This window comes from the organism of the source record quoted next, unplaced genomic scaffold (genome assembly GCF_019419815.1).
Source record: "Pyrus x bretschneideri cultivar Hongxiangsu unplaced genomic scaffold, Pyrus_bretschneideri_v1 Contig53, whole genome shotgun sequence".
Classification (NCBI taxonomy): domain Eukaryota; kingdom Viridiplantae; phylum Streptophyta; class Magnoliopsida; order Rosales; family Rosaceae; genus Pyrus; species Pyrus x bretschneideri.
The window spans coordinates 2252985-2266396 of NW_025999791.1; the positions used below are offsets into that span (position 1 = coordinate 2252985).

General features: G+C 34.7%; 1 protein-coding gene across 3 annotated transcripts; it reads left to right on the top strand.

Annotated features, from left to right (window-relative positions):
• Nucleotides 1-3726: 3726 nt before the first annotated feature.
• Nucleotides 3727-11759, top strand: LOC103968083 (D-lactate dehydrogenase [cytochrome], mitochondrial). Of its 3 annotated transcripts, none has more exons than XR_007253253.1 (18): nucleotides 3727-4113; nucleotides 4213-4288; nucleotides 4424-4524; nucleotides 4718-4766; nucleotides 5093-5185; nucleotides 5597-5711; nucleotides 6896-6956; nucleotides 7969-8005; nucleotides 8080-8141; nucleotides 8246-8342; nucleotides 8536-8610; nucleotides 8688-8796; nucleotides 9429-9538; nucleotides 9970-10032; nucleotides 10371-10450; nucleotides 10588-10718; nucleotides 10973-11047; nucleotides 11377-11423. XR_007253253.1 is itself a non-coding variant. In XM_048570611.1 (18 exons), the coding sequence occupies exons 1-18, from the start codon at nucleotides 3857-3859 to the stop codon at nucleotides 11494-11496; spliced, it is 1680 nt and encodes a 559-aa protein (XP_048426568.1). In that variant the 5' UTR covers nucleotides 3731-3856; the 3' UTR covers nucleotides 11497-11759. The 3 variants fall into 3 exon arrangements, 2 of the variants coding, with proteins under 2 accessions (XP_048426569.1, XP_048426568.1); XM_048570611.1 differs by having other exon boundaries at nucleotides 3731-4113; nucleotides 11004-11047; nucleotides 11377-11759; XM_048570612.1 differs by lacking the exon at nucleotides 5093-5185 and having other exon boundaries at nucleotides 3729-4113; nucleotides 11004-11047; nucleotides 11377-11759.
• Nucleotides 11760-13412: the final 1653 nt, after the last annotated feature.

Below are 13412 nucleotides of genomic sequence, written 5' to 3' on the forward strand. Positions count from 1 at the left end.
CCCTGGTCGCGTGTGTGTCGACGAGGACGTCGGGCCCCTAAGGGGGGTAGATTGTGACATCCCACATCGCCTAAGGAAGTGATCCTTATATGTATATTCTCATTCCTACCTAGCACAAGGCTTTTTGGGAGCTCACTGGCTTCGGGTTCCATCAGAACTCCGAAGTTAAGCGAGTAACGCACGAGAGCAATCCCATGATGGGTGACCCACTGGGAAGTTCTCGTCTGAGTTCCTAGAAACAAAACCATGAGGGTGTGGTCGGGGCCCAAAGCGGACAATATCGTGCTACGGTGGTGGAGTGGGCCCGGGAAGTGGTCCCCCCGGGGCGGGACGTGACAATTGATTGGTATGTGAGAGGTTTTTTTTTAGCATGATCTAAGATTATTCATTTACTTCAAATATTTGACTTTCCTTTTGTCAATTCACATATATAAGTTCATTTAAAACGTGTAAGTCGTGCGTAGCACACCGTGATTTAAAAATACACAAAAATGTCCTCAAAACAAAAAATTCCAAAAGCAGCCCAAAATAATGCAAGGGTATTTTCGTCACTTTAATAGTGTTTTTTAATAACTAATTCTTTTTGTACAGTTTTTTTTTTTTTAGTTAGTATCTCACAATAAGCTAGTAATAATGTGATTCAATCAGTTGTTCATTAAATATTAATTTTTCTATTTTTAAACACGTTCAAAACATCTTAAGAAGCGTATAATGCTGATTATAAAGAAAATCTTTCGCACAAGCATAATAATGTGATTAAATTAGTTGTCAAATGATTTTTTTTTTTTTTAAACAAACGATATTATCTACACTGAGGGCAAGAGAGTTGAGCTTAGCCTCATAATGAGTTAGCAATAATGTGATTCAATCAGTTGTTTATTAAATATTATTTTCTATATTCTTGATGTAAATTCAATAGAATGTAGTTGGAAATTGAAAGACCGATTTTATTATGTAAATTCAGCTGCTTTGATTGGTTTGTGAGGGGTTTTTTCTAGCATAATAGCAGCCCAAAATAATGCAAGGGTATTTTCGTCATTTTAACAGTGTTTTTTAAATAATTAATTCTTTTTGTACAATTTTTATTTTTTTTAATTTTTAGTACCTCACAATAGGCTAGTAATAATGTGATTCAATCAGTTATTCATTAAATATCATTTTGTCTATTTTTAAACAAGTTCAAAATATTTTAAGAGACGTGTAATGCTGGTTATAAAAAAGGTTTTTTGCACGTGCATAATAATGTGATTAACTTAGTTGTCAAATAATTGTTTTTTTTTAACAGACAATATTATCTACGCTAAGGGGGAGAGGGAAGGGGGTGGGCTTAGGCTCACAATGTGCTAGCAATAATATGATTCAATCAGTTGTTTATTAAATATTATTTCCTCTATTCTTAATGTAAATTCAATAAAATATAGATGGAAATTGAAAGATCGAATTTATTATGTGAACTTAGGCTCACAATGCGCATAGCACGACGTGATTCCAAAAATGCTCCAAAAAAAAAAAATATATATATATATATATATATATCAAAAGAAGCCCAAAATAATGCAAGGGTATTTTCGCCATTTTAATAGTATTTTTTTTTAATAATTATTTCTTTTTGTACATTTTTTAAATTAGTACCTCACAATAGGTTGGTAATAATGTGATTCAATCAGTTATTAATTAAATATTATTTTATCTATTTTTAAACACTTTTAAAACATCTTAAGATACGTGTAATACCAGTTATAAAAAAAGGTCTTTTGCACACACATAATAATGTGATTAAATTATTTGTCAAATGATTGTTTTTTTATTTTTTTGAACAAACGATATTATCTACACTAAAGGAGAGAAGGGTGGGCTTAGACTCACAATGAGCTAGCAATAATATGATTCAATTAATTGTTTATTAAATATTATTTTCTCTATTGTTAATGTAAATTCAATAGAATGTAGATGAAAATTGAATGATTGATTTTATTATGTAAATTCAACTGTTTTGATTGGTTTGTGAGGTGTTTTTTTTAGCATGATCTAAGATTACTTATTTACTTCAAATATTTGAATTTTTTTTTGTCAATTCATGCATATAAATACATTTAAAACGTGTAAGTCGCGCGTAACAAGCTGTGATTCAAAAAAGAGTAGTCATAGAATTTAGGAGGTAGATTGTCTACCCTCCAATTACCATGCCCTTCCCATCCCCTCCTATTTGTACGGTCATGGCTAAGTCACATCAACATTTTATATTGATTTTTTAATAAAGATAATAAGACAAAAAGCAATAGGAATATCAAATAGGGGTAACTTGAAATAAGTCCAATTTTATAGCCTAACATTAAGATTAGTCCAATTTTTAGTTATTTTCTATTTAGGTCTAATAACTAGGACTCTATGTCAGCATTTTTTTCTGATTAAGTTGATTTGTTTGCGTTGTGATTACTATTTTACCCTCCTATTTTTCCATGTTCTTTATTTGTATCATCAATCAAATTGTGTATATATTCATCTTTAATTATCCATAAAAAAAAAATTCATTCTTCCGTTTCGGTCATCTTCTGCGGTAGGATATCTTGATAATAATTTTTGAATATGGATTACTGATATCCTTTTTGTTTTATGTTCTTCAAGCTCATGTTGTCTTCTCTGATAATCAATGAGATACAAAGGGCTAATATTGCTTTTAATCACCAATGCACTGCTAAAAAAAATTGTAATTTTCTAGGCGTCTGAAATTTTCCATTTTTATTTGCTGTTTTCATTCCACCCATGTAGGTAGACAACAAATCAGTTATAAAAACTCAATTCTCAAATCAAAGAAAAAACACAATACCCATTCAGATACGTAAAAAGATACAAAAAATTCAATTCACACAGGTAGTTTACTTTCATTCCACCCTATAGGTAGACAACAACTAAAACACAACAAACAAAAGGTGCTATTAAGCTACTTGTTCCACAAAACCCACCAACCCAATTAACGTGTATTTAAAAACTCAAGGCTCAAACTTCTATTGATCCTGGTTTAAAAATCTTTAGCCCGAATCAATATTATAAACCCAATTTCACCTAAAAAAATGTCTCAAATCAAGTGCATATATAATCTATACCTCCACCCTAATAGGAAAACTATGGTTTCCTTCCCACTCATATAGGTAGACAACAAAAGCAACCAACAACAAAGGATGAAAAGATAAAACAGGTGCATATTACCATACTAGTTCGCTAGGTATGAATATCCTTCAAAACCCAAACTCCTGCTTGCATTGATTGTTTGCAGGAATCATATTTATCCATCTCATAATTCGAATTTAAATTATACAAGCAGGAATAGGGAAGATTTTTTTTTTTCAAAATCATTGGAATCGACGAGATAAACTCAGTGCCCCCAAAATCGTCGGATTCTGGCAAATTCATTTCAAAAAATACACCGTGGCAAGTGCTCTAATTCGTTTGAAAATTATGGACATCTAAATAACTGATGCGGAGATATATTATACTTGCTAGGCCCCACCTTGGACGGTGTAATACTAGTGGACTCCTTTCAAAACAGCCTTATAAAATTAGACCCATACTAAAAAATCTCTATAAAATATTAATATAACTTAACTGTAACCGTACAAATAAAAGAGGATGGGAAGGTAACGGTAACCCGAGGCTAGACAATCTGCCTCCAAAAATTTAACGCTTGTGAAAAGTTAAAAAGACAAATTTTCAGAGCATGAAATAAAAAGTTGACATTTTGATTTGAGTTCAGTGGTCAGATAAAACTAGAATCACCAAGCATATGATCTAATCAAACACCCAAATTTCGTCCATTCCTGCATTTCATCAACGAAGTCTCTGTACCTCCTAGACCGCCATGGCCATGGCGTCGTGGTTCTCTCGCCTCCGCCGTTCCTCACAGCGCTTCTTCTTCACCTCCTCCGCCCTCCGAACCTCCATGTCCACCAAGCTGGCGAGAACCCAAAATACAACGAACTCCGAGAGCCCGAAAACCCCATTTCTCTTCTGGTCGAGCTCGCTGATTCCGGTCGCACTCGCAGTGTCAGCCGGATCGCTTGCCCTCCACCCCCAATCGGACCCATCACTTTGTGAAGCCCCCAGTGCAAATTCTCGGTAAATTTCATTCAGTTCAATCAAATTTGAAAGCTTTTTCTTGTTTCTTGTTGGTATTGATTGGTTATAGGCTCTCTCTCTCTCTCTGATCGCACACAGCAACGAGTTTGTTGTTAAAGGGCTGCGCAAGGAAGTCCCACAAGAGCTTGTTGATGAATTGAAGGATGTTTGTCAAGTATTGCATTCACCCAATTTGGCAATCTGTTCAATTCATTGTTCTCTTTCTTTTATTTGAAAATTCTTGTTAGTTTTTTAACTGGGTTTATGTTGATCGTGGTAAATTGATAGTGGTATTTGGTGATTTTTATAGGATAACATGACAATGGATTATGAGGAGAGGTATAACCATGGAAAACCGCAGAACAGCTTTCACAAAGCGGTTAATATTCCCGACATCGTTGTGTTTCCGAGGTGAGAAGCTTGCTTTATTTGCTTCAATGCCAGCTGCTTTTGCGTTTTCCTTTATGCTTCACGACTGCCAACTTTAGATTGAAAACTCTTCAACATGTGATGATAGTTTCCGTACAAAGATATGCCCTTCAAGTAATATTATGTACTTAATTCTGATTTTCTCCACAAAATGTGTTTGGATTCATGATTTCAGGTCTGAAGAGCAAGTTTCTAAGATAGTCAAGTCATGCGACAAGCATAAGGTCTGAATTTCTTTTTCCTTCAATAAAGGATTAAAGGTTTTTTTTTTTCCTACATTTTCTGTTAATTTGTGCTACAGCTCATGCTTTTCTATGTTTACAACTTCATATTTCCATTGGATTGTTCTTTATTTGAAGTTTATAATTTGGATTGTGATCCCAATAATATAGTGAATATAATTTCTCACATGAACTTCCAGATTGAGAACAACATATGATTAAGCCCACATCTTATCTTGTGTATATTGTTTCTTAGATTCACAGGTTTCGGGATGATTAAATTCCCCTTTAGAAGTAACGAACTGGTTTTGCTTTTGTTTGTAAAACAGGTTCCAATTGTACCATATGGCGGGGCTACATCCATTGAGGGTCACACCTTGTCTCCCAATGGAGGTGTATGCATCGACATGTCATTAATGAATGTATGTATATGCACACAGTGCTGTTTAGTATCAGAATATTATTGAAATTTCTTTTTCTGTTTCAAGATATCACTTTGTTCTTCTGCTGATTGGTCTAGTGTCAGTCCTTAATTTTTGTAATAAGTAAACCTCATAATAGTAATCACATTTATGCAACTAACTAAGGTTGTAGGATGATTACTTGTAAATTTCTTAGTAAAGCTCCAAATTGTCTTCAGTTGTGAACATATACCCAGAGCAGATACTTTCTGTTTAACCTATATCACCTTTTCCCTCGGACAAATTCACACCAGAAAAGAAAAGTTTCTAGGCTCGATTATACTATGAGTGTGTCTAATTCATATCCCTCTGTGTACATTTTCCTTTTCTACTGTCATCCTGATATTCCCCCCATTTTGTTTCAAATTTTAGCATGTTAAAGCATTACATATTGAGGACATGGATGTTGTTGTTGAGCCTGGGATTGGATGGATGGAGCTTAATGAATACCTGGCTCCTTATGGTCTATTTTTTCCCCTGGATCCAGGTAAATTTCTTTTATGTTTTCTTTTTGCACATAGGTTGTCAGACAATGTAATATATCCCTGGATGTATAAGTTGTTTCGAGTTTTATTCGCTGTACTGTTTTGAATAATTTTTCAAATAATTCATAACAGTGGTGCATTGTGAATGAAAAACTCTATCTGTAGCTGTATATAGGCAATGCATGTGTTAAAGAATTCTCTGATGATACTACTTTAGCTTGTCTTAATGCATATGTCAATTTGGTGCTCTCTTGCTTCACAACCTATAGGATAAATTTTTTACCTTTTAATATTGTGGGTTAAAATGTATTGGACAATTTCAAGATCAGTTTGACATGGCAAGGTTTCATTCAAGATTTTTGAATAGGAGATTGGAATCTTTATGTGCCTGAATTTCTCTACCTATTATTTCTGTTAGAAGTGATACTTCATACATTGTCAAGTTGGAGTTTGCATTTGTGAAAATCTTGTCTAATATCGATCCAATTGAGCTCTAGTGTTTTCTGTCCATGCTTACATGCTGGTATGGAATTGTAGATCAGTTCAATACATGGGTAGAGATTTTCTTCACATGCAATGTTCATATGGAAGAGACCATTTCTTCTAACCCTCAGATTCCCAAAGACGATTATAGGTTTGTGTTTTCTGGGTGGAGTTAATGATTTTTGGTGGTTGTTATATGTAGGAATTAGAAACACTGTTTAAAACTTTACATTTGCTTAACTGCTTAAAAGTTAATCTGACCCTAGTACCTTATATTTCTACAGCCAGGCTGGAAACAAACCACAAGAATGGATAATTTAGAATATAGTTCTGTTTACTAAATATATTGTTGCTAACCAAAAACCTCACTTGGATAACATTGTTTTATTTCAGTCCTCATGATATGTGTTTATCACCAGTTTACTGTTTAATGTGCATTTTCTATGATCTTTAAAATTTTTGTTTGTAAGTGCTATCCTTTGGTGTTGCCATGTAGCCTTGAGTACATGGATAATAAATTGATAATTGAAGGCATGCTCCTTAAGTTAATGTAATTGTTCGTTTTTATCTTTTGTCGTATTAGTTTCACTTAATACGCCGAGAGTAACAACATACTTGTTTTGATGTGTTTCTTTCCACCACAATTTGTCCTCGTTCTCTCCTATATCAAAGTTTTATGTATTTCCTATTTGTACACATGCAGGGCCTGGTGCAACAATCGGAGGAATGTGTGCGACACGTTGCTCTGGTTCCTTAGCTGTTAGGTAGTTGCTCTGCTGTTTTAACTTTTAAATATTTTATGGATACAATGACGTTATACACATTACATTTGATTACCTACTGGTGTACCTGCAAATTTAACTGAATAATGGAGTTTTGGCTTTCTAAGCAGTGCTAATTAACCTTGTTTACTAGGCTTTAAACCGTAGCCTTTACTTTTGACACAAGAAAATCTTTAATCACCTACTCAAGTGTGTCTTGTTGAAGTTATTGGTCTAAGCACATATGATGGTGTCACCCTAGTTTTACCCATTTTTTAATGTGTCGTGTGATATCCTGAATCTTGGGATGTCCAAAATAAACAAATAGGAGATTTAATATATATACACAATATGTAGGATATATCTCAGAATATTAATCAATGAGACCTGGAAAGTTGCAATGATGAATGAAAGATTTTTTCACATTAGTCTTCCGGACTTTCTTGATCCTGCTGTCCACTTAGTTTTGATCACGTTAAGATCTCTCTCTCTCCTCCTCTGTCTCTCACTCCCTCTCTCTTGTCACCAAATAGTAGCCCCATCGATCTTCGTCAGAACCAAACTTCATATCTCGAACCAAGCCTGAGGAGACTGCTTGAGACCATATATCGCCTTTTTCACCTGAAAACTTTCCTTTCCTTCCCCTGAGCTTGAAAACCTGGTGGAGGTCTCCACGAAGAAAGACCCTTTTGACGTCGAGCTGACGCAGTGGCCAAGATCTGTTAGCTGCAACTGACAGAATGAATTGTATGGAATTGAGTTTGGGTTGTCCACAAGAACAAACGTCTCGAGATAATCGATGCTATTGGAATTGAATGATTCCTTCTTTGTATTAATCATTGACAGATACTATTGAGTTACAGATGCCTTTGATTTTAAACTTTATACAATTAATCTGTGATTATCTTATCATTTTGCACTATTGTTTTTTTATTCTATCAATGATTCCATGTAAAATTTAGTTTCATAGGTCTAGTTTAATATTGATTTTAATGATTTTGTTTTTAGCATGTAGGTATGGAACCATGCGTGATAATGTCATTAGTCTCAAGGTTTGTCAATTATCTTGACTGATGCTTGACTCAAATTTGTAATGTTTGTATTTCTTATGTTGTTTATCTTCCAGGTAGTTCTTGCAAATGGAGATATTGTTAAGACTGCATCTCGTGCTAGAAAGAGTGCTGCAGGGTTTGTTTTCTATTCTATTTTATTTTATAACCATGTGGTTGATCTTTGAGTAGTTCTCCCCAACTCAGGCATGTTGTGAACATTAAAATTTTTGCACATCATAGGTATGATTTGACCCGCCTGGTGATTGGAAGTGAAGGAACACTTGGTGTAATAACGGAAATCACTCTACGCCTTCAGAAAATTCCACAATACTCAGTGGTAAGTTGATAGGTCTATTACTATAACTGATAAGCTTCATTTATTTGAACATCATGACCTCGTTGGACTGTTGTATGATTTTTGTCTTTCAGTTGATTACTTCGAGCCGTTTACATTATCTCGAATTACAGTTACGTTTGCAGGGTATACTTGTGTAATTTCATTCTGTTATTAATATAAATTTAAATTGTAGGTTGCTATGTGTAATTTCCCTTCAATTAAGGATGCAGCAGATGTTGCTATTGCTACTATGCTGTCGGGCATTCAGGTAGGGTTTTAGGCGCATATTACGTATCTGAATTCATGGTTCAGTTTCTTGACAGAGTTCTTCTTTATAACCATTAGGTTTCACGGGTTGAACTACTGGATGAGGTTCAAGTGAGGGCAATCAACATTGCGAATGGGAAGAATTTTCTTGAAACTCCAACCTTAATGTTCGAATTTATAGGCACAGGTAAAATGAGGTCTCTTATTTTTCATCTTGACTGTCATTTATTTTTGATTTTTGATTTTTTTTTTTGGCTAAATACATTTCCAGAAAGGAGAACATCTTAATCATTGAGCTAACTGCACCGCATATAAAAAACATATCTTTGTTTAAATCTTATCTATTGATGGTTTGGCACAACAAGGAAAATCAGGAGCAATCTGGTAGTTCATGATCGTTTATGAGTCCTGACTGAAGTAATTAAATTGTTTAGGTGTAGGATCACAGCTTATTTATGATAAGTACATAATGGTGGTTTACTGGTTTGTCTTCTAAAGGTTTGTGTTTGCCTCATGTTTTGGCAACTGCGGGTTTAGTGATCGGACAGGGCTATACCAGCACCTAGTCATCATTATTTGCTGAAATAAATGGGGGTAAGAAGAAAAGAAAAATGAGGGAAACAAGAGAATATGTCCAAGAGGATACCAAAATGCTGTGATTGATTGCCTTCTTCAGCAGGGAATAATTAGTTTTCAATGCAAAGAACGAGTATTTTCCAAGGGACAAAAGGCTTTAGTTTGTTGACTCCCTGCCATTTAGTGCCCACTGCCTTCTTTCTACCTGTTGTAATTCGTGATTTATTTTCTTTCTGTTTTTAGAGGCATATTCCCGTGAGCAAACCCATATAGTTCAACAGATTGTTTCTGAACACAATGGCTCAGACTTTGTTTTTGCAGAAGACCCTGAAGCTAAAAAGGAACTCTGGAAGGTAGTGAATACTTAAGTGGTGTATGATAAATAAATGGAAAAGATGTATGATAAATAAATGGAAGTCCTTTCTTGTATTAGTTGGTAAATTATCTCCTGCTATCCTCTATAGGCACTTACAATTTTCTTTTGTTTCACTTGTACTTAATACAAAGTCGCACCATTTGCAATTAGTACTTGTATCACTTAATTGGGCAAAATTAGTTCTGCATCATAAATATGTGGCTGCTACTCACTTCCATTAATGGAACTCTGTTCCTAGCTGCAGTTATTGTTCACTCTTACAGCTTAAATTGCTACTCGATTTCAAATTGTTGTAATACCTTACTTCCAACAAAGATGGTTGAGTTCTTTGATAGATTGAAGCCAGAGGCTTGATCCAACTCATCCTCGTTTTCATTTTCCCTATTTAATTCTCTCTTTTACCTGTAGATAAGGAAGGAGGCACTCTGGGCATGCTTTGCAATGGAGCCTAATTTTGAGGCAATGATTTCGGTAAGTTGATATCAATGGATCTGAAAAAATTTCTAGACTTTTAGCATTTGTTCACACAGTTGCATAATATTTTTTAATAGTTAAAAACTTGTTGAACATGCTTGTTTGCTCCTACAACAATCACTTTTAGGAATCCTACCTTCTAAAAAATTGTCAAGTTTTTCATTCGAGTTCCTGATAATTTCAACCATTTTCTTGCCTACTAATTCTCATCATTTGTAAGAATGGAAGTATTATAAATTCAAAGAATTAGTTAATGGGTTACTAGAATGACAATTTTCTGGCTGTTTTGTTAAGTTCAGATGGTTCATTTTAATTTTTACTTTTCATATATGCAGGATGTATGTGTTCCTTTATCATGTCTTGCAGAATTGATATCAAGGTCCAAAGAACAGCTGGATGCATCAGAACTTGTTTGGTAATGTCTGATCAAATGACTGTAGCCCTATTATTCAGTAAAGAGGCGATGATGAAATATGTCGTGGTTCGCAAATAGCATGGAGGATTAAATGGGCTGACTTTGGTTGTGCTTTTTTTAATTTTTCCTAACAACAGCACAGTTATTGCTCATGCTGGTGATGGGAACTTCCATACAGTGATTCTCTTTGACCCTAGCAATGAAGAACATCGACGAGAAGCAGAGAGACTGAACCATTTTATGGTCCATACTGCCCTGTCAATGGAAGGTATGGACTATCCTGGAATTCTTTAGAATTTCTCTGCTCTCCAAGTCAATGCGTTGTTGAAGTAATATGCAATGTGGCTGTTATTGGTTATCCTTTTTGGATTCTTTCTATATTGTGGTTTATTAATTCCATTAAGTTTGTTAATATAGTATCTTTACATGTAATAAACAACAGTTGATCTTATCTCAAGTTAGTTAATTCTTTTAATATTTTGCTAGCCATGTATTATTATAACACAATGGTCGACAAATTAGGGTGCTAAAAGTTGTTATTTGACAAGAGCAGGAACATGTACGGGTGAACATGGCGTTGGTACAGGAAAAATGAAGGTACTTAGTTTTCTGTTGACTTACGAGCCGTTTAATTTAAAATAGGCATGCCTATATATGCTTTGGAATCTGGAATCTATACATAAATATATTAGCCAAATGAATATTATGCTTGGTAACTGCCGTTTCTGGCCAATGTTATGGGAGGCATATGTTGGCACGGATAGTTAAATTAGATGGGTAAATACTATATAGTGAAAGTTACAAATAAGCCAGATGGACTTTGGGCGTTACGAGTAAGAGACTTGGTCTATATTCATTATGTCATTAAATATAGGTTGAAGACGGAGTATTCTTTATTCTAAATGGATTCTCGTTTTTGGTTTCAGTATCTTGAGCAAGAACTGGGAATGGAGGCTTTGAAGGCAATGAAAAGAATAAAAGCAGCATTAGATCCCAACAACACCATGAATCCAGGAAAGCTAATTCCTGCTCATGTTTGTTTTTAAGAGCTTTACTCCCTCTGCCTACCATCTTCCTTCCCGTCGCCGTCGGAATTGAGAAATCAAGCTGAAATCATTTCGTATTATTCTCTTACGTTCTTATAATCTTAAATGGTACCCCATGCATAAAAGGATTGAGGTGAAAACATGTCTGCTAAACTTTGTTAATATTAAATTTTTCTCCTAGTTTTGCTTGTTTTCCTTGGAGAAAACGATTTGAAAACCAATAACATGCATTGGAATAATAAGTGTTGTGTGTTTTAATGACATCGAAATTTGTTAACTCAGTTTAGATTAAGATGAGAGTCTTTTAGGAAATTGTAACGTTTATGCTTTCCTTATCTTTACTTAGAGAGATTTTTTCAATGTGCTCGGAATACAGGACGGTCCCGTATATGTCATATGTTATTATACAAGTGAAGATAAGTTTTTTTTATTTTGTTTTCAAGTGTCTCTCCACTTATTATATAACATATGACGTATGTGCCCATGTTCTGAACACACTGAAAAATCTCTCTTTATTTCCTTTAAATTATGATGTAATACAAGCATTTGGCAAACTTGATTGAATTGAAAATATATTTGCCTTGTGCAATTAAAGCGAGTGTTTCTCCTAAAATCAACCGTTTGGGTTGGTGTGAAGCCACGATTAGCGACGTGAGTGATTATGTTGCCCTTGGTTGAGTGATTCTATGATCCTTGGTTGAGTGATTCCCAGATATTTATCCCTCTTCTTTCCATGTACCCTTGGTTTGTCCTGCGACAAGCAGTGAGTTAGAGTGCAAAAACCTCTAGTAACTGGTATCTAGTTCAAAGAGAAATGTAAACGATGTTTGTTTGAGTCGAATGTAAACGAGCGCTGGTAGTAAAGAAAATTTGGATGGGATGTGAAGTCCAAACTTCATGTTGTTTCCTTAAATTTCATTCTTCTATTTCCATTTCTTCCTCTCTCTAATGTCTTTCCATTAAATTATTTATCCCATGTTTTAACTTTTGCTTTTCTTATGCGATCGATATTTGGGGGAGAGGAACTTGAACACAGAATCTCGGGCGCAAAGACAAACAATCTTAACTGCTTTAGTTACAAGCAAGGTTTTAAAAGACGCTAGACGTTAGTCGGGCGGTGGGTCGGGGCCTAATGCCTAGGCGGATTTAAGTAAATCTATTGTATTTCGTGTAAATAAGTGTCTATTTATACTTAAAATATATATAATTTCATCATAAACTAGAAAATAGAATGACATATATATTATGAAGCATTGAAACATAATGAAAACATGGGGAGCAAACATATAATGTGTGTTTATTTAAGTGTTCAATAAGTCTTACAATTTATTGGAAACAATAAAATGCAAAAGGAAGGTTATCTACTTTCTATCTAAGTGAGTTGCAACCTAGGCAAGTGTCTAGACGGGTCTGGGCGGCATAGGCGGTCTAAGCGGGCGTCTCAGCAGGTTTAGGCGCCCTTTCTTAATTTTCAAACGTCTAGGCATTAATTGGGATGATGGCTAGCCGCCTAGCACCTTGATGGGGATTTTTAGAACATTGAACACAAAGTACGGCTGTGTCATGAAAATTAACTGAGTCATGGATAAACCAATGGGTGTGATTCACCATGATTCCCCAACCTGTTACTCCTGTTATATAGATGAAATTAACAAAATGTGTATAAATATTGAAGAAACATTAAACAGCGATTTTTTTGCCATATTTCTTTAGGGAAAAGTTCATAAAAGAAGAAATGAGTTAAAAATATATACTCGATGACTTTGTCTCTTTTACGCTGACAACTGAAGACCTCAAAAGCAATAAAATATCACAACTAAAAACCCCAAATGACATTAGCAACAAGTGAATTAAGAGGTCAATACTTTGAAATCCAAAGAAAGCACAGAGAATGTTTCCAACAGCAATGACATGTT

What these genes read in the sequence shown, in the direction of transcription:
- LOC103968083 (XM_048570611.1), top strand. Translation starts at nt 3,857, where the DNA reads ATGGCCATGGCGTCGTGGTTCTCTCGCCTCCGCCGTTCCTCACAGCGC. An exon ending in GCTAGAAAGAGTGCTGCAGG is followed by an intron (nt 8,142 to 8,245) that starts GTTTGTTTTCTA and finishes TGCACATCATAG; the next exon opens with GTATGATTTGACCCGCCTGG. An exon ending in GTTCGAATTTATAGGCACAG is followed by an intron (nt 8,797 to 9,428) that starts GTAAAATGAGGT and finishes TTCTGTTTTTAG; the next exon opens with AGGCATATTCCCGTGAGCAA.